General features: G+C 38.2%; 1 protein-coding gene across 3 annotated transcripts in view; it reads right to left on the bottom strand.

The window, feature by feature from the left end:
* The window catches only part of cacna1ab (calcium channel, voltage-dependent, P/Q type, alpha 1A subunit, b), a 116,230-nt gene that overhangs the window by 22,532 nt on the left and 71,835 nt on the right, over positions 1-21,863 (bottom strand). For 2 of the 3 annotated variants that reach the window (XM_077570819.1, XM_077570821.1), the window contains 9 exons: positions 21,278-21,394; positions 21,122-21,187; positions 19,896-19,993; positions 19,676-19,826; positions 19,399-19,526; positions 17,163-17,259; positions 4,717-4,822; positions 3,541-3,648; positions 995-1,098 (listed from right to left, as the gene is read on the bottom strand). In XM_077570819.1, the coding sequence (XP_077426945.1) occupies positions 995-1,098; positions 3,541-3,648; positions 4,717-4,822; positions 17,163-17,259; positions 19,399-19,526; positions 19,676-19,826; positions 19,896-19,993; positions 21,122-21,187; positions 21,278-21,394 (975 nt within the window). Of the gene's footprint in view, positions 1-994; positions 1,099-3,540; positions 3,649-4,716; positions 4,823-13,118; positions 13,216-17,162; positions 17,260-19,398; positions 19,527-19,675; positions 19,827-19,895; positions 19,994-21,121; positions 21,188-21,277; positions 21,395-21,863 lie in introns of all 3 variants that reach the window. The other variant, XM_077570818.1, reaches the window with a different exon arrangement.

Raw genomic sequence — 21,863 nt, 5'->3', positions numbered from 1 at the left:
ATCCCGCAACCCAGTACTAAACCCAGTCAACCCAATCCCAACGCCATAATTGAACCACTTAGCTGTGACTTGCTAATTGGATGTACCGTCTTTATACCAGAATATTTAGGTTATGGCGAGGGGTTTTTGGATGAAAGGATTTGGGGCTACGATTAGAGTGAGAGAGTTTTCCTTGTGGTTTTGGTTGGAGTTTGGGTCTTCAGAGTGAGGTACATCCCCAGACACATAAAGGGTAAAGGGGAGACTCGGGGTTGGATTCTGTGTGAAACATCCAACAGAAGGGTGGGAAGCTCGGCCATCCGGGAGGGACTCAGCGTCGAGCCGCTACTCCTCCATGTTGAGAGGAACCAGTTGAGGTGGCTCGGGCATCTGGTTCGGATGCCTGCAGGACGCCTCCCTGGGGAGGTGTTCCGGGCATGTCCTACCGGCGGGAGGCCCCGGGGACGACCCAGGACACGCTGGAGAGACTATGTCTCTCGGCTGTCCTGGGAACGCCTTGGGGTCCCGTCGGAGGAGCTGGCTGAAGTGGCTGGGGAGAGGGAAGTCTGGGCTTCCCTGCTAAAGCTGCTGCCCCCGCGACCCGAGCCCGGATACGCGGAAGAAGACGGACGGACATCCAACAGAAGAATAAGGCTTAGGAGTTCTGAGTTTCGGTGATGAATCAGGTTAGGATTAGCATTTGGGGTCAGGGTATCCCAAGTGGATCCTCAAGAGAAACAGAAGCTGCATCGCGATACTAAATATGCCAAATATCTCCCTGATACCGTATCATGCCTTACTTTGTGAGTCCCAACCCCGTCGCTAACAGCTATCGGCTAAAGGCGCAAACCTTGTGCAATTAGCATGCTAGCCAAAATTGAAGAACACGATGCTCCTATAATGATACCAACATTTCATTGATACTTTGGAGTCAAAACAACAAAGAACTCGGTCCACGGGCTCGCCCTGGAAAACACGTCGCCGGATGAGGAACTATCGTTAGGATCCGCTCTACCTGTTCCTCCCGCATGGCCTGCAGCTTTTTGGTCTTGCTCTGCCGGTAGTACTCCATGATCATCATGGCGGCGTAGATTTTGCCCACTGTCAAGTCTGTGGCTGCTGAGAAAATGACAAGTTACCCTGCAAGATTAGACCCGAGCGAGATGGGACCCTGCGCCGTGGGGGGGACGGGGGAATGGGAGTGGGGGGGACGAGACACATCGGAAACACAAGTTCACAAAAATGTTGCACCGGACAGTGAGGACAATTCTGTTTCAGAATCACTGGTGGGCTTTACACAAAGTATTTACGGTTCCAGACGAAGAGAGCAAAAAATATGAAGTGACGTTTAAAGGTTCCGGAATTCAATTTTTAAATGAGGGTGGGTACCCAGGACCAACCCCAAACGCCAGCCCTCCCTGATGCATGGGGCCAAGTTACGGGGGTCCAAGGTTTGGAGACCACCAGAGGACCGATACCCCCCCCAGACACACAGTCAAAGACAAACCACCACACCCCCTCGGGTAAGCAGTGTTGAAGGCCCGCAGGTGCGAGCGCTTGGGGTTAGGAACGATCCTTATTGGAATGGTTACAATTTCAGGGTTATGGTAAGGGTTCATGTGTAGGGGGTTCAAGTTCTGGGGGATTTGTTTTATGGTTGAAGTTAGGATAATGGGTTATCGGATTTATAGTTGGGGTCATAAAGCTACGGTATTGATTGGATTTGGGGTTAGTGTTAAGGGTTAGGATCGGGACAGCACTAGACTAGATAAGTTAAGACTTGACTAGAAGTTAAGACTTTAAGGCAGCATTCACCAATTCCGGTCCTCGCGGTCCGGAGCCATGCAGGTTTTACATTTTTCCGTAGTTTCCGCCTACCAACATACCCGATACTGAAGATCGTGATCGTTATCAGGCAAGCTGAGAAGCTGATGATATGAATCAGGTGCGCTAGTGGGCAAAAATCTCTCAAATCTGCAGGACTCCTGGACCTCGAGGACCAGAATTGGTGAACCCCGGTTTCGGGGGTTAGTGTGAGTCTGAGAGGCTCATCAAGAGAAACAGAAGTGACCTCACCTTCTGGTCGGCAACATCCAGACACATTTAAACGACACAGCACGCTTGTCAAGAAAGCCGTCGGTCTTTTCACAGGCAGATTCTGCTAACGCTTTGGCAAACAATATTGGAATGATCTTGCGACTTCCTCATTGAATCCTGCTTCAACTGCATTGAATGGTAGCATGAAGGACAACGTGGCCACCTCACCATCAAGCAACAGACACCTCGGGGTCAGGAGCTCAATTTTTTTCTAAAAGCTCCAGACATGGATCCAAGCCAGTGTTTGATGACACATTTATAAACATCTGCAGAAAAACATTGAGCCTGTTTCGGGGTCTCGTTGACGGCGGCGTGGCTACGAAACCTGCAGCACCAAAGCAATATGTTATATAATCACATATTTTCTTACGTTATAACCTTCCATGCAATAATTCATCAAAACGGCCTATTAGAAACATGCATGGTGGTTCTCTATTTACTCATCCATCATTCATGCTTATGCTTTCCTATCCAATAGCTCGAGAGCAATTTTCCGCTGCTCAGTTCTTCCTGTAGTGAAAAGACTCCTATAGAGGATCTTCTATAGTTGGCGCCCCCTGATGGCAGGATAGAATACAAATGTGTGCTTGCAGTGTATCGGAACGTTTTCACGTGTCTTTTGCGAAGTGAAGCCGCTTCTGATTGGAGCTCATTTTCTCCAGCACGAGTTGGTCAACGTACGAGCAGACTTTTGTTCAATGTCAGCCCTTGGGACTTTTTCAATTTCGCTTGATCTATATTTTTACGAACTTCCTGGAGGTAGCACCGAGTACTAAGGACTAAAGAGTCCATCAAACTTTGATGCCATGATTTGCCGCACATTAAACGGCGAAGTCAAAAAAGCTCGGCAGAAAATCTGCTTCCGATCGAAGCTCATTTGGAAGAACTCTCATGGCAAAGTAGAAGTCCTGGAGTCTGCCTAAAAGGGCTCCTTCAAAACAAAAGGTTTGACTTCCTGTTCAATTTTGGACACGGATTCTTGTGACTTTAATGTGTGGGGGATGATTTTTTTATTTTATTTCCTATGAGGTCAGACAGTCCGGTGGTTGGTAGCGATGGACAAATGAAGCTTCATGAAGCACTTGTGATATTTTATGACACCTCTAGGTGGCACTCTCGTAAATGTAACCAATTTCCATTGCACGGAGCTATTATCTTTTAAACAAAGAGCACCATCTAGAGGAGTAAAAAAAATATTGCAAGCGCTTCATGAAGCTTCATTTTCCCCATCACGACTGGTTGGTGGGTCATTGTTGACCGCCGGTCAAGAAAACCTTTGAATCCAAAAAAACGAGAGTGAACGCGTGCATTTAACGTCGTCGTATTGCGTTTTTTATATATCGCCTGATCAGGGGGTGCAAAGCAGTGACTGAACTGGTAGAAGCTGTCCTCTTGGTGAGTTGGATGATCGGACATACAAAGAGCACCACCAAAGAGCAACCCGATGGTTCTCCTGCAACTTACCCTTGTGAGGCGTGACCAGCAGGTCCAACGTCTTCTGCGACAGGTTCGGCCAAATGGCCATCATCTCCTTACGTAGCTCGGCGTCCATTTGCTGCTTGTCTGCACCGCCTGAGAGAGTTCCATCATGTATTTGTGCAATCGAGTAAAAAAAAAGAAAAAAGAATAGAATAGAAGTATAGAAAGCAAAATGGGGGCAAGACAGCATCACATGGTCGACCATTCAACACAGACAACTGTAACGATATTATCTCTTATCGGCTGGATTTGCACTGCTACTGTCGCCAATGTTTCCCAGTGTGGAGACACACCGCACACACCAAGAAAGACTTGGATATTGTAATACCTGAAATACTTGAGTGGACATAAACTGAAGTCGTACGGTATATTTTTGAAAGGGGGGAATAAAAAAAAGAAAAAAAAATCTAGATAAGGTCATATTTCTTCTAGATAATTATACAACGTTTTTTTTCTAGAAAATATTTATATACAGGTATTTTCAAGATTATATATGTCATATTACGAGAATGAGCACTTTTGAGAAAAACTAGCAATATTACAAAGTCGTATTTTTTCAAGGCAAAAAGTCATGATTTTTTTCACTTTTTTTTCTTTTTTTTTTACATATAAAAAAAATAATCATATTCCCAAGAAAAAGAAAAGTAAACTGAAAGTCAAATCATTCCAAAAATGAAGTCTGTTTTGTTTTTTTTTAGGCAGAAGTTGCAGTAATATGGGAACAAATATTTTTTTCTTTTTGGAAAAAAAAAAGTCAACCTTTCGAGAAAGAGGCTGGATTTTTTTTTCTAGATAAAAAGCTGTGATTTTACAAGAATAAAAGTGCTTCTTTTTTGGGCAATAATAAAGTCACACATTTTCAAGAAAAAGTCAATACAAAATATTAAGCTACTAAAGTATTTAAAAAATATATTTTTTTCTAGAAAAATGCAGTGATGTAATGAGAATCAAAATGTATTTTTCGAGACAAAAAGTCATGGCATTAAAATAATGTCACAAAGAAATAACAAAAAATACTATACTATTTCATCGCCAATTTTTTTTTCTAGAAAAAAACTCGGAATGTGACAATGCCGTGCAAATCCAGCCTTTTAGAGCCGACTTTGTCATCGGCTACGAACAACCAACGTCGCCACCAAGACCAATCCATTGCGCTCGTACCCTTGGCGATCTTGATATCCAGCGCCGTCCTGATGAGCGCCATGAGGGTGGAGTTGAAGTGGACCGTGTTGTCGTCGGCCACGGGGAGGTCCATTCGCAGCAGCCTCTGCGGAGAACCAGTCGGCACGGAGAGCGTGAGAATGCAAACGCTTCCTCGTCGTGCCGCAGACACGCCCCAACCGCCGCCGAGGGACGGGGGGCCGGGAAAGGCCACAAAGGGGGCGGGGTTGAGAGAGCTCCATAGACACTAGTCAATGAGGGGGGTCGGATTATGACGTGACTGCCAATTTGGGTTTTAATCTGCTTCAACGTCATTGCTGGATACGCTGGCAAATGCGACGGCATTGAGCGGGTGGCGCAACGCTGACTCAGCGAGCCACTTGCGTCTCCTGATGCGCCAGTGACACTTGACAAGAGACACCGCGGCGCCGCACTGGAAACAAATGGCCCGTTTTTTTTCCAAATAAGGTTGGTTGGTTTGCTGGAGAAGAGGTCGCCATATTACGCGAATGTTGTCGTAAATGAAAACATCGGCAATCACGAAAATAAAGCTTTATTTTTCGAGACAAGACTTCTTGCTACGTACGTGAATTTTTTGCTAGGAAAAAAAACGATCAAAATGAAGCGGTACTATTTCAAGATAAAAAGTGACAAGATTCAAGTTACTTTTAGCTACTTAAATATATAATTTCTAGATAAGAAATCCTAATATTACAATAATGAAGTCGTAAACGAAAATGTATTAGATTATTAATTCATGAGAATGCAACTTTATTTTTCTAGATAAAAATTAATATTCCAAAAATGAAGTGAAAAAAAAAAAATCATTATCGGAATGAAGCTCTAATATTTCAAGATACCAAATTTTGAAGTTACTTTTCATGAGAATTGTATCATTTCTAGATGAGACGTCGTACTATTACGAGAATGAAGCCGTAAACGAAAACGTGGCCGGTCATGAGAAAACAATAGAGAATACAAAAGGAAAAAAAATCATTATCAGAATGAAGCTTTTTCCATGTTGAGAATTCGTTTTTTGAGGATAAATAAAATCTTATATTTTTCCAGCTTTACATCTAGATACTGAATAAAGTTGTATTTTCTTCTTGAAAAATTGAAACATGATAACGCGATATGTTTTCTTGAAATTTGCCTATTTTTAGTTTGCAAATGTAAGTTATTTCGATGTTTTTCCCTCAAAAACATCCTAGGAAATAAAAGCTTCACTTTTCTGGATAGGAATATATATTACAAATGAAGCTGTATTTTTTTTTTATGGATAAAAATTTTCTTTTTTAGTATTGTTTCTAGCTAAGTCATAGTATTACGAGTAATGAGGTCATATTTTTTTTCTAGAAAAAACACATTATGAAAAAATCATATATTTCGAGATAAGAATTCACCATATAATAATAGTTATATAATTTTTAGATTAAAATGGAAAAAGTAGTTTTAGATATGAGAGCAATTCGGCATTCTTTTGATAAGTCATATTACTGTCTCAAGAGTCGCATCATATTTTCTATAAAGTCATAATATAACAAGAGCACAGATTTATAAGTAGCATACTTTCTAGAATTTTCTTTTCTTTTTTTCTTTTTAGAAGTCACATGTTCAAATAGGAAGTTGTCTTTTATGAGAATAGTTCTTGGGGGAAAAACCTTTCTAAATTGTTTTTTAGGCTTTTGTCTTGATACAAAGTCAGAGGAAGTATATATATATATATGTTTTTTTTTTTTTTTGTCGAGATAAAAACACAAAATATAATGAGAATAAAGACTTATTTTTCAAAGGAGGGGGGAGTTGGGAGGGGCTTCGTTCTGCTAAGCGACCGCCGGTGCCCGGAACCACCAGGAGGAGCAATCGGAGGACCGAAACGGCCTCCGACCCAACCTATGCCCATGTTCCCTAAATGTGTGAATGCGTTGGCACATTCACACATCTATGCTGTGCCACACCAAGAGAGTATGATTACAATATATGTAACAAAAGTACACTTACACACAATAATCTGCACAGACTTCAATTAAGTTGAAGCTTAATTGCAACAACAAAAAAAAAACGGTATCACTGGTGCTTTTTCTTCAGGAGACAGCTTTTTTTCTTTTTCTTTTTTTAAGTAACTCTGGTATGTTCTATAGAGCTCCCCCTACCAGTCAGGAGGTTCCCTGCATATCTCAGGTAAATCCGATGGAGGGACCATTGGATAGAACCCCGCAAGCCATCCAGGAGGGGAAGGGAAGGGAGGGGTGTGGGGTGGGGTGGGGGTCAGGGGTCAGCTTGCGAGCGGTTGCTATCGGGAAGGGCGGGCGTCCATCGGGTTTACCTCCGAACATGAGCGTTGGGCACGCACGGCGGCAAGCACGATGACGGTTGGTTTCGTGGGCATGCGTGCACCAGGCAGGCGGGCGGCGGGCATCGGCCAACATCAAGCATGCATGCAACACCCCCTGGTGGACCACCCGACACACAGCATGCAAAAGTCCCTTGAAACCGCATACAGCACAAGCAGCCGTGCATCCGCGCAAAGAGAGTATCCACAATCGAAAAATGATTGATCCTACTCTGATTGATTGATTTATTTTTTTTTGTCCAATTTTGGTTCCCTAGATCCGATTGGACGGGAAGTCAAGATCTCTCTCAATGCCAGACGGGTGCAGTGTCTCAAAAAAAGGGGGTGTTAAGAGTTAGAAAAATAAAAAAGCATTAGTGTTGTGTTACATCCTATAAAGAAGACGAACAAAAAAAAGAGAAAATGATAGAGATGATTGGATGTTCTTTGTGTTTTTCGTTTTCGCCATCCAAGGACCCGTTTGTGAATCGTCATGGCAATCGTTACATAAGACGGAGGAGAGGAGAGATCGAAAAAGGCCACACTGAAAAGAAACAAAGATGCTACCGGAATAGTTTGAACGTCACGGCACTCAAGTGGTTTCCTTCAACATTGAAGATCAAAATGGGATGAGAAATACTGATTTGTTTTCTAGAAAAATCATAATTTATGTGAATAAAGGTATGTTTCATCGAGATCAAACAATCTTAGTTTGGATTTTTTTTTTTGTTTGCGAATCACAACGTTGTGAAAAGTAACGTGGTATTTTCACGAGGAAAGTTGAAATATAAGCTTACATTTTAGAGGAAAAAAACAGCAATACTTAAAGATAAAAGTAACATTTTTGTCTTTTCTAGAAAGTTGTATTTTTCATATTTTGTATTGGCAGGGACAACAAACATGTATACTTTTAAGTATTTTTTTTTAAGTCATATAATAAGAAATATTTTTTCAAGTCAAGTCATACAGTAAAGTATTTTTCAAGATAAAAAGATTATATTAATTATATCTCATACGTTTTTCTATTCTAGATATAAAATTCAAGATTCGCTAGACAAAATTGAAATTTTTCCAAGAAAATAGTTGGCAACAAAAATCTAGAAAAAGTAGCAATAATAAAAATTTATTTGAAACCAAAGTTTTTTTTTTTTGAAAAAAAAAAAAAAACTATTCCTGGGAAAAAAGCTTTTATCAAGATAAAAAAAAATCATAACGTTATGATAAAGTATTAATTCCATTAATATATATATATATATAATATATTAAATTCTATAATCTATCATATATATTTTTCTATTCTAGATATATAAAAAATCAATTTCATTTGATTAAAATATGCATTTACCCAAGAGAATAAAACAAAAAACATTCATCATTTTTCTAGAAAAAGGTGCAACAATACAAGAATAATGTTGCGTTTGTCTGGATAAAGCAGTTACATTTTAAGAGCAAAAGCACTAATTTTCAAGAATTAGAAAAAATAATTTTTACCGACAAATTGTTTAAAAAAACAAACAAAAGATTTTTGATTAAAAATAAAAAGTTATATTACCAAAATAAAGTAAGTAAGCAAATACATTTCGTTGTCAAGTGGTGGCGCTGCAGGGCAAGAGGAAGGAGGGGTCATGAGATGTGCTTGTAGGCAAAAAAAGGGGACGGAGGGTGAAGATGACGAAGAGCATTGTGACAACACCAAAAGGAGAGAGAGAAAGTGTGTGTGTGTGTGTGTGTGTGTGTGTGTGTGTGTGTGTGTGTGTGTGTGCGTGTGCGTGTAAAGAGTGGAGGACTAAAAAAGGACAGAACAAGACAAGACTTAACGACACTGAAGTCAAAACTGGGAAAGCAGCCCAGGCTTTTTCTGACAAGTCTGATCACAGAATTCAGAACCACAGCCAGAACCTTCAAGGCCCCTAAAAAAATCTACCCACAGAACCCGAACGCCGTCCATGGCCGACTTACTGGAGGTGACGGGAAAAGAGCAAAAGGGAGGACGGATGGAGAGAATGCGCAAAGATGGAGGGAAGGAGATATCATTACGAAGACAGGACAGAAAGTCAACCAGTGGAGGAATAAAAAAAAAAAAACAACAAAGGGATGTGGGATGAAAAAAGTGAAAGTCACCCAGATTCCACAAGTTCTCAACGGCGTATACTATTACATGTTGTATAATGTATGAAGGCGTATATAATAAGTTTACACACCCCTTGTACTTTCAATTAATTATAAATGAGACATAAAACATTGAGTCATAAATTTGTGTTGAGGTCATTTTCTGCTACTAGGTGGCATTAATGTTTCATGCTGAACATGGCAGGAACACTACATTTTCCCTTTCAAATTCAGAGCAATTGGTATTTGGAACATGAAGCAACTCGTGGATTCCAGGCCATTTTGCTCATTGGAAATTACAACAAAGTCACCAGTCGCCACAAACACATTTTAAAAAAAAATCACATTTATTATTGTGAAATTGCGTCGGTGATGTAAAGTGCTAAATTAAAAGTAGCCTGTGCTAAAGCCTTAAATAAACGAGTACTCGAGGCGGGAATTTTTCATACTCGAGGTACCTGTGGCGGTCAATAAATGCAAAATAACCATTTCAGGATTAAGTTCCTGACCGGAAATCGGCCACAAGAGCGGGGACCGATACCAGTATCGATTTCAGTCGTGAGTACCAATATCATGAAAATGTCTGGCATCCCGATATCCTACCTAATATATATATATATATATATATATATATATATATATATATATATATATATATATATATATATAGATCCATAAATAATAAATAAAAATGAAAATATACTAAAAATATCAAAAATATATACGGTTGTTTTTAGTTGCATTAATATATATATTTTTGTATTTAATTTTTGAATTATATTTTTTATATCAATTTTTTTAAATTAATTAATAAATTTTAAATTTTTAAGTTTTGCTCCTCCATAGAATAGCAGCACATATAGTGTGTATGAAAATACTTGTGGTATTTTTACTATTTCTATTAGTTTAAAATTTTTTCCCCACTTTTGTTGAGTATGAAAACCTAGAAAAAAATGATTGCACATTAAGAACAGATATAACATTTGTGCGATTAATTACAATAAAAAAATGTAATCACCTTACGCGGCTAATTTAAAAAATAATAATAATAATTAGGGGCGTCAGGCGATTTGTCATCGTAATGAATCGCTAGTTAACTCACAATTTTATATCTGTTCTAAATATACAACAAAAAAAATTCTAGATTTTCATGCTCTTGTTAACAAAAGTGGAAAAAAAAATGTTAAACAAATAGAAATAGTTCAAATGAATTTTTGACGTCTACAGGCGTCAATGGCAGTGAATGAGGTATTGTAGTCACTAGAGTGCAATCTGGATGGCACAAATAAATACATTTGGAAAAAAGGAGTATGAATAGCAAGACAGGGAGACGGCGAGTGTGAAAAAGATTCTGATGAAAGGAGGCCAAATGGACACGCGGGCAGTCCGAGGTACAAACTCTCAACTTTCCTCAAGCTTGTTAAAAACAAGAAAACAACCAAAACCAGAGAGTCTTATTTCCTTGTCTCTGTGTGTGTGTGTGTGTGTGCGTGTGTGTGTGTGTGTGCGTGTGTGTGTGTGTGTGTGTGCGTGCGTGCGTGCGTTTTAGCGCCATCCACAGGAACCAGAGAGCCAGAGGGCCGAAGCCAGGCGCCCTTTGCCGCTCCTTCTGTACCCGCATCGTCAGCATCGAGTGTGGTTGCCGTGGAAACTTGAAAGCGTTGCCCGTCAATCAATGGCACGCCATGTCGTGCGCGCCATGTCGTGCGCGCGCGTGCGTGCGCGTACGTGTGAGGCTGTGTTTGCGTCCGTGCAGGTTGCAGATGGACAGGCAAAGCTCCCGTTCTCTGTTCCCTCGCTCCTGCGGCCTGACGGCAGGGCTGGCAGGTGACACTTAAAAAAGAAAGAAAAAAAAGAAAAGTGTACGCAGCTCCAGATGTGACACGGGGAAGGAAAGAATTCAATTGGGGGCACAAATTTGGAAGAGCGTGCGCAAGAAATGGTAATTTGTGGCCGGGAAGTCGACTTCATGTGAGCACAAAATATAAATGATGTTGTTGTGATTTGTATTATAATACTTGTGATTTACACCCGTTCAAATTTCCCGCCTCCCGAGGTATTTATCATCTGATTCCACATCGCTAGCATTATTGGCACAACTTATCGTTAAATATCAACTTTTCCTCATTCATTTTCAATGGGACTGACATTGAAGTCCCTTTTTTCCACGCCCACTTTCATACATACGACTAATCATCATTGACAGTTAGTTGTCTTGCACTGCTCAGTGGCGCATTTGGAACATTTTCTTGTCCACTTAGCAGGAGGTTGCGGGTTCGAATCCCACCTCCGACTGTAAATTGCAAATATATCCATGGCAATTCTGCCAAGGGATATAAATGCATAACAACAGACTATCATAGTTTCACTTTTCCATTAGAGTACAACTATTTATGTAGTAGTAGAATACTTTTAGAATTAGAATACTTTGAGAATACTTTTAGGATTAAAATACATTGAGAATACTTTTAGGATTAGAATACTTTTAGAATTTGAATACTTTGAGAATTAGAAAATGTTTAGAATACTTTTAGAATACTTTTAGAATACTTTTAGAATTAGAATACTTTGAGAATACTTTTAGGATTAGAATACTTTGAGAATACTTTTAGGATTAGAATACTTTTAGAATTTGAATACTTTGAGAATTAGAAAATGTTTAGAATACTTTGAGAATACTTTTAGAATTAGAATGTTTAGAATACTTTGATTTAGAATACAATTAGAATACTTTTAGAATTAGAATACTTTTTGAATTACAATATTTTGAGAATACTTTTAGAATTAGAATACTTTTGGAATACTTTGAGAATACATTTAGAATTAGAATAATTTTAGAATTAGAATACTTTGAGAATACTTTTAGAAATTAGAATAATTTTAGAATACTTTTAGAATTAGAATACTTTGAGAATACTTTTAGAATTAGAATATGTTTAGAATACTTTGATTTAGAATACAATTAGAATACTTTTAGAATTAGAATACTTTTTGAATTACAATATTTTGAGAATACTTTTAGAATTAGAATACTTTTGGAATACTTTGAGAATACATTTAGAATTAGAATAATTTTAGAATTAGAATACTTTGAGAATACTTTTAGAAATTAGAATAATTTTAGAATACTTTTAGAATTAGAATACTTTGAGAATACTTTTAGAATTAGAATATGTTTAGAATACTTTGATTTAGAATACAATTAGAATACTTTTAGAATTAGAATACTTTTTGAATTACAATATTTTGAGAATACTTTTAGAATTAGAATACTTTTGGAATACTTTGAGAATACATTTAGAATTAGAATAATTTTAGAATTAGAATACTTTGAGAATACTTTTAGAAATTAGAATAATTTTAGAATACTTTTAGAATTAGAATACTTTGAGAATACTTTTAGAATTAGAATATGTTTAGAATACTTTGATTTAGAATACAATTAGAATACTTTTAGAATTAGAATACTTTTTGAATTACAATATTTTGAGAATACTTTTAGAATTAGAATACTTTTGGAATACTTTGAGAATACATTTAGAATTAGAATAATTTTAGAATTAGAATACTTTGAGAATACTTTTAGAAATTAGAATAATTTTAGAATACTTTTAGAATGATACTTTTTAAGAACGCTGAGAGACTAAATAAACTGATCACTTTGTGGGCACATATTAGCATTTTATGCACATGTAATCTCTATTCTGCCCACAATGAATTTTTTTCCCCTCCATGTCATGTCTGTGGCTCCGTATAAACATAAAAAAAAAGTCAAAAAAATATATATCCAAGGAGTCCACCGTCACGTCACTGCAACCACAGAAGCTGCGACCGGCGCCCTCCGATCCCACGCCAACAGAGGACAGCGCGCACCACCACCACCACAACCATTAACCACAGAAGGAGGACAGGAAGTGGAAGGACGTAAGGGAGGGACAAAAGGGGGGCGGGTCGAGTCTACCTTATAGGCGACCCGGGCGGGACACCTCTTCCCGAGGCCTAGCGGCGGACACATGTGTCTTAGCATCTGATACATGTCTGTGTAAGTGATCCGGCCGCTACACACGCACACGCACACACACGCACACGCACACACACGTACAATCACCCCCACAGACAAGAACAAACGATGCCAGAGGGGGTAAATCAAAAGGGCGAGGTGAGGAAGAACGCAAAGCAAAAGGACACAAGGGAAGGAAAGAGGGAAACAAACACACACAAAGGTTATTGTTGTTGTTTGTCGCCGTGGTGATGAGCGTGTGGTTGGTTGCTATGGCGAGAGGAGGAAGAGGATGAGAGGAGGAAAAAGAGGAGGAAGAGTCTGGGGAGGGGGAGAGGCGGATATCGGGAGTCCTGTCTTTTTGGGCTCTTTTTCCACGCTCGGATAAACGTGAATCGCAAGGCACGCACACACGCACGCACGCACGCACACACACATACGTTTCCTGTTTACAGTGATACAAACAGAGCGGGTGTGTTGGCCTTTTTTTTTTTTTTTCTTACTTTTTGGGTTTGAACATTTAGGTGTGCTACTTGCTCCTTGTTAGCGTGCTAATGCTAATGCTATTTCTAACATCAATTTGTAGACTGATTATTTAGTAGAGAATTCTGTATTTGGCCTTCTTTTTTTTTTTTTACTCTTTTGGGTTTTGAACATTTAGGTGTGCTACTTGCTCCTTGTTAGCGTGCTAATGCTAATGCTATTTCTGACATCAATTTGTAGACTGATTATTTAGTAGAGAATTCTGTATTTGGCCTTCTTTTTTTTTTTTCACTTTTGGGTTTTGAACATTTAGGTGTGCTACTTGCTCCTTGTTAGCGTGCTAATGCTAATGCTATTTCTGACATCAATTTGTAGACTGATTATTTAGTAGAGAATTCTGTATTTGGCCTTCTTTTTTTTTTTTTTTTCACTTTTGGGTTTTGAACATTTAGGTGTGCTACTTGCTCCTTGTTAGCGTGCTAATGCTAATGCTATTTCTGACATCAATTTGTAGACTGATTATTTAGTGAGAATTCTGTATTTGGCCTTCTTTTTTTTTTTTACTTTTGGGTTTTGAACATTTAGGTGTGCTACTTGCTCCTTGTTAGCGTGCTAATGCTAATGCTATTTCTGACATCAATTTGTAGACTGATTATTTAGTAGGGAATTCTGTATTTGGCCTTCTTTTTTTTTTTACTTTTGGGTTTTGAACATTTAGGTGTGCTACTTGCTCCTTGTTAGCGTGCTAATGCTAATGCTATTTCTGACATCAATTTGTAGACTGATTATTTAGTAGAGAATTCTGTATTTGGCCTTCTTTTTTTTTTTTTTTTCACTTTTGGGTTTTGAACATTTAGGTGTGCTACTTGCTCCTTGTTAGCGTGCTAATGCTAATGCTATTTCTGACATCAATTTGTAGACTGATTATTTAGTGAGAATTCTGTATTTGGCCTTCTTTTTTTTTTTTACTTTTGGGTTTTGAACATTTAGGTGTGCTACTTGCTCCTTGTTAGCGTGCTAATGCTAATGCTATTTCTGACATCAATTTGTAGACTGATTATTTAGTAGGGAATTCTGTATTTGGCCTTCTTTTTTTTTTTACTTTTGGGTTTTGAACATTTAGGTGTGCTACTTGCTCCTTGTTAGCGTGCTAATGCTAATGCTATTTCTGACATCAATTTGTAGACTGATTATTTAGTAGAGAATTCTGTATTTGGCCTTCTTTTTTTTTTTTACTTTTGGGTTTTGAACATTTAGGTGTGCTACTTGCTCCTTGTTAGCGTGCTAATGCTAATGCTATTTCTGACATCAATTTGTAGACTGATTATTTAGTGAGAATTCTGTATTTGGCCTTCTTTTTTTTTTTTACTTTTGGGTTTTGAACATTTAGGTGTGCTACTTGCTCCTTGTTAGCGTGCTAATGCTAATGCTATTTCTGACATCAATTTGTAGACTGATTATTTAGTAGAGAATTCTGTATTTGGCCTTCTTTTTTTTTTTTTTTTACTTTTGGGTTTTGAACATTTAGGTGTGCTACTTGCTCCTTGTTAGCGTGCTAATGCTAATGCTATTTCTGACATCAATTTGTAGACTGATTATTTAGTAGAGAATTCTGTATTTGGCCTTTTTTTTTTTTTTTTTACTTTTTGGGTTTTGAACATTTAGGTGTGCTACTTGCTCCTTGTTAGCGTGCTAATGCTAATGCTATTTCTGACATCAATTTGTAGACTGATTATTTAGTAGAGAATTCTGTATTTGGCCTTCTTTTTTTTTTTTTTACTTTTGGGTTTTGTACATTTAGGTGTGCTACTTGCTCCTTGTTAGCGTGCTAATGCTAATGCTATTTCTGACATCAATTTGTAGACTGATTATTTAGTAGAGAATTCTGTATTTGGCCTTCTTTTTTTTTTTTTTTTTTACTTTTGGGTTTTGAACATTTAGGTGTGCTGCTTGCTCCTTGTTAGCGTGCTAATGCTAATGCTATTTCTGACATCAATTTGTAGACTGATTATTTAGTAGAGAATTCTGTATTTGGCCTTTTTTTTTTTTACTTTTGGGTTTGAACATTTAGGTGTGCTACTTGCTCCTTGTTAGCGTGCTAATGCTAATGCTATTTCTGACATCAATTTGTAGACTGATTATTTAGTAGAGAATTCTGTATTTGGCCTTCTTCTTTTTTTTTTTTACTTTTGGGTTTTGAACATTTAGGTGTGCTACTTGCTCCTTGTTAGCGTGCTAATGCTAATGCTATCAATTCGTAGACTGATTAATTAGTAGAGAATTCCATATAAATACTAGCTGTAGTAATATGTATACTACATAAAACCGTGTGTATAAAAGTAGTACACAGTTGTGTGAATAGTAGTAGTACATACAAAAGTACACAGTAAATTTGGGTACATTTTACTCTAAAAAGAGTCTATTTGGTCCCTAAACAGAGTAAACTTTACACTGAGAAGAGAAGATTTTACTCAAAGTATTTTTAGTGTGAACGAGAGAATTGGCCTATCCCATAAATAAACCTATTTAAAAAAATCACTCAGAAATTCGGAGCAAATTTTGCAAGGAGAGATTTTGACTAAATTTGACCAGATTATTAAAAAAGAAAAGAAAAAAAAAAGTAAAGTCACTCAAGGGTTGAGGAACAAACCCACAACTTCAGGTTGGCAGACAGCTCCCTGAGTCATGCTGCTCCTACTGTGTGTTCGTATACCACTCGTGTCAGCTGAAATCTTTGTACCTTCGTACCTACCTTGTGGATATTAGCAAACAATAGGCGTGGCATAGCTCAGGTGGTAGAGTGCCATTTCTCCCAAGTTGAAGGTTGTGAGTTTGTTCCTCAACCCTTGTGTAACTTCTTTTTTACATATACGATCTGTATTGTACACAAAGTAGTACATACATAGCAGTAAGTACCGTACGTACTGTACTGCAGTTGGAAAGAAGTACGTTGAGTATGCATACTTTCTTTTTCATTAGTTTTCCAGTTCTTTTTTTTTACAGCATTAACTTTATGGAGCAAATAACAGACTCAATGCGGGATTAGCCATCACAACGCTGCTAACGGCTCACACGGCTAGCACCCCGCCCTCTTTGCGTGCGTCTCTGTGCTAATGGATGAAAGATGCATGTCACCCCCTCCGAACCCCCCAACAAATGTCTCCTAACCAGGCAAAGATCAGACAGCAAGCAGAAAAAAAAGAAACTAAATCACTTTTTTTTTTTTTTTTTTTTGCTCGTTATGTGTTAAAACATCATTCCATTCCCCCGCCACCCGACAACAGCGAGTGCAGTGCACCACCGCATGCTTGAGTGTGTCAACAAGTGACCCCCCCACCCCCACCCCCGAAAAACCACAAGTAGATGGTGAGATGACGTGAAAACAAGTGTAAGAAAGAAAAGAATCCATCATTCATTCCAGTCTATTAAAAAAAAAAAAAAAAAAGAAAAGGCGAGCAGGTTGCGTTTCTTAATAAGTTGCTTTTATGGGGAGGGGGGCGAGGGGGGCGGTGCAGTCCAAACCTTGCAGGCCACCCTATGCGGGCATTTCTTGCCAAGGCCCAGGGGAGGGGAGATAACTCGCAATAAACTGTACATATCCTTATAATGAATGCGCCCGCTGCAAGAAAGATAGAAGGGAGGGAGGTTAGGTTGCACGTCACACGGCTCACGTCACAAGAGTCAAGAAGAAGAAGAAAGAAAGAAAGAAAGAGCATTCATTGACAGCACACCCCCGAAAGAGGTATGTAAGATCAATGCCTTCCTCTCACACACATACATCAGGGAAAGGGCAAGTGGGGCGGGGAGGGGGCACATTCATCTCAGGTGTAAAAGTCAACGTGGAGCAAGACGAGATCCTGCAGTGCCGGGGAGGAAGTAAAAGGTTATTGAGCAAACGTTGTAGCCGGAATGTGGCTAATGCTTCAGGCTAACCGCTCACTGCTTGACTTACCTGCGGCTTTCATTCACAGCGAGCACTGGGCATGCTCTCATTTTGGATCTGTTTGGCTTTTTTTTTTTTTAAACAATACTAATATGTAGGTCTGCTCGATTATGGAAAAGATAATCACAATTATTTTGGGCAAAAATTTAAAGCACAATTATTCAAAAAATTATTTATTTTTTGGGTACAAAACAAGAAGATGTTTAAGCATTTAAAAATATTAAGACCAATAAAGAAAAAAATACACACACTATAATTAGGACCAAACATATACTTATAATAATAATAATATTGTTTATTATTTATTTATTTATTTATGTTGGCAAAATCTTGCACTGTGCAGTAGGACGATCATTTATTTTTTGGTACAAAATGTTTAATGTTTAAAAATATGAAGACCAATTAAAAAAAAATAGAAACACTATAATTATGTAAGTTATTTTTTGATCTAACAGAATTTTTAATAACTTGAAGTTGGAGTGCAGCATGTGATTAGAGTAGAATGATTTTGTTTTTATGTTTAAACATAAAAAGCAAATGAAAAAAATTAAGACAAATTAAATTCATTGAAACACTATCATTTAAGTTAAACAACATTTATTAAATTACTTATTTTAAAATTTAAAAAGGTGCCAATGTATAAATTTAAACAACTCAAAAATGTGTATTATTATTATTTTTTTTTTTACCATTATGCTTATTTTGTAATTTTATAATTACACAGCCCTACTGAGTATCTTATTAACTTATTAGAGTACTAAAATCCATAACAAAGCCAGACAGATCTAGGCTCAGGATAAGGCTATGCAGTCATCTGCATAGTTAAGTCAATCTCTCAAAAAAATCAGCAGGCGTTAGCACTTTACTTGTATTATCAGCGACATATTCAAAGAGGCTGGGAAAAAAAACAATCTTGAAAACAACCCAATACAGTAGATGCAGTTTCTGGATAGTGCTATGCGGCCAATCCGCATAGTTATTTTAAAACCCTCAAAAATCAGCAGTAACTCGTCATGTACTTGTATTATTGGCTACACAGAGGTTGTAAAACATAACCCAGACCAATTCCGTCTCATTTAAAACGAGGCCTGATTTAATCCGCCAATATCAGCCCTTTTCAAATGGCAAAAATCAGCTGACTATCTTTTTTTTTTTTAAACTGGGCAAAAATAAAATCAATTTTAGCATATTTTCTCCTCTGTTGTAAAGTTCAATCGTCAAGAACAAAGCATTTAAAAACAGTCAAATGTTCCACCTGTTATTCCTATCTTGATAGTTTTAAGCATTAAGGGACCAAAAAAAGTTTTTTTTAAGTCATCGGTTATCAGAATTCTACAAATTCTACAAATACTGAAAACGGCTATAAAAAAAATAATAAAAAAAACTAACCTCGAAAACATTCCACAATCATGTGAATCCCTCAACATTCAACAGGTGCTAGCAAAGTACTTATTATCTCCAAGATTGTAAACAAAGTCGAAAAGAAGAAACCTAACCCAGATCTTGATCAGTCTTAGGATAAAAGTTACGGGGGGGGGGGCGGCTACAAACCCCCTAATACACCAAAACTATCTGTAAATGTATTAACAAAATACTAATTTTATGCTAACGTGCTATGTTACTATCCTGAGGGCTAATTACACTTTGCGTGCTAGCAAGCTAAGCTAACACGACTAGCTAGCTACTTTCTTCCGGTTGCAACACTTGGAATAAATAGCTGATTGCTTTTTATCAATAAAGACCCAATAGCGTTCTATATGCTACGTTAGCTTAGCATCTTAATATTTTTTTGCACAATCGGCATGTTTCACTCACCAGGCGGCGGGGTCGTACTCTGCCCAAATCCTTACGTACTCGTCCAGGTGGTGCGGCCCCAGGATAGACGAGTCTCTGGTCAGGTACTCAAAGTTGTCCATAATGACGGCCACAAACAGATTGAGCATCTGCGCACAGCAAAAACACGTGGAATCACGCCGGCAGCCACGGAGAAGTCCGACAAAGCCCAAAATAGAATTTGAAATCTTTGTGATTTGGATTCGAATAGATTCATTGCTCAGCCTGGCAAGTGTGTGGTTTTGCGTGTTTGGCTCACCAGGAAGGAACAGAGGAAGATGAAGGAGACAAAGTAGGTGTAAGCGAAGGTGCTGCCGCATTCGGGCTCGGTGTTGCCCGAGGCCGGGTCGCATTCTTTGCCTCCCAGACATGACAGCATGATTTCGTGCCAGGCCTCGCCCGTGGCGCTCCTGCATGCGGGCAGACCGATAACGCCATGAAGCGGACGACGCGCGGCCAGCTGGCGCGGCAAACGTCACCTGAAGAGCAGCATGAGGGCCATGACGAAGGTTCGAAAGTTGTTGTGATGGTCGATGGCGCTGTCGCCTTCCTCCTCCAGTGCCAGGTTGCCAAACAACTGCACGCACAAGTTTACATCAATAGCTTTTTGTTAGCATTAGCCTCACTGGCACAATAGAAACTCTTGACTAGGCATCGGCTGATATATTCGATTTTGACGGTATAATAACCCTCAGCAAAAATATGGCACGGTATTAAAATTACAGCTCTAAAATGTCCTTTCTGTAAAATATTTGTGTAAATAAAAACTGCTTTTTTTTTCATTCAACATATTCTATTTCCTTTTTAAAACAAAATATAAAATTTTGGTACACTAAGAAACGTGTAATATGCTAAGTTTGAATAAATAAGTGGAGGTGGGCGGGGGTCATTTTTTCACTCATTCACTGCCATTGACGCCTATAGACGTCAAAAATTCATTTGAACTATTTCTAATAGTTTAACATTTTTCCACTTTTGTTAACAAGAGTATGAAAACCTCGATTCATTTTGTTGTACATTTAGAACAGATATAAAATTTTTGATTAATCGGGAGTTAACTAATGAAGTCATGTGATTAATTACGGAAAAAATGTAATTCCCTGACGCTCCTAATTCTTAATAATCTTTTCTTCTTCATTTTTTATTTAAATGTTTGTAGTTTTAATCATCTTTTTTTAAAGAAACAAATATTCAAATATAAAAATAATAAATAAATAATAAAGATTCAAATCTAAACATATAATATGTGTGAGCTAAATTTTTGTCTCGTCTTTATTAGTCGACAAAAATGCATACTTACTTATTAATGGCGGTTTTAGTCTAGTCTAGTTTTCGTCCGGTGAAAAATATTTTTCTTTAGTATTCGTTAACAAAATTAACACAACATTAGCTATGCTACGTGTATTTCTCATAAATTTTTTTTCTCACAAATAAGCCACTTTATAAAATCAAAAATTTGCGAGTTTTTTCTCGGAACATTACAAAAAAAACAAATATATACGTATATATATATATATATATACATATATACACGTATATATACATATATACACGTATATATACATATATATATATATATATATATATACATATATATATATATATATATATATATACATATATATATATATATATATATATATATATATATATATAGACACTTTTTTTTTTTTTTTTAAATGAGCTGTGTAACCCCTCCGCTCACCTGCATGCCGATGATGGCGTAGATGAAGAAGAGCATGGCGATGAGCAGGCACACGTACGGCAAAGCCTGCGGGCACACACACCCACGTGCCGGTCACAAGCGGCTAGCGTCTCGCTAGCGCTAGCGCTGCCCCTACCCACCACGGCGCTCACTTACCTTAAAGGACTGCACGAAGGTCCACAGCAGGATGCGGATGGTCTCGCCTTGGCGCAGCAGCTTGATGAGGCGAGCGGCGCGGAACAAGCGCAGGACGCTCAAGTTGATGAAATTGTTCTACGGGAAGAAGAACGCTGGTCAGCGCGCAGACACGCGTGACGGTCAACAAACTTAAAGTGAAAGCTGGGGGGGGGGGGGGGGTCTCAAAAAGGACAAAAGAGAGGAAAAAAGGAAGAGTAGATAGAAAACAAAATAAAGGTCATCATCCAATCTGGTAGAGCAGATTTTCTTTTTTTTTTTAACCAAATGCACTGATCTGGGAGGGACAAGCAGGCCACACGGGATGAAGGCAAGGAAGTAGGAAGGAACGCAAGCATCTAGAGACGCCAAAATCGCCCATTGGCGGGAAGCCGCCATCTTGTGCCAGTCGATAGTTGAGATATTGAAAACGTGCTGCCTTGACATACGAGAGACACGGCTGACACGTTTTCCAAGCTGTTTTCTTGCCTCTCCTAATTTAGGGTCAAACCAAACGGAAAACAAAATGTTACGCGTTTAAAGCAACCAAACAACTTTGCCTTAAGAA

This window comes from Vanacampus margaritifer, chromosome 7 (assembly GCF_051991255.1).
Source record: "Vanacampus margaritifer isolate UIUO_Vmar chromosome 7, RoL_Vmar_1.0, whole genome shotgun sequence".
Classification (NCBI taxonomy): Eukaryota; Metazoa; Chordata; class Actinopteri; order Syngnathiformes; family Syngnathidae; genus Vanacampus; species Vanacampus margaritifer.
The sequence above is the reverse complement of the archived record's forward strand: the minus strand, read 5'-3'. Positions and strand labels throughout refer to the sequence as shown.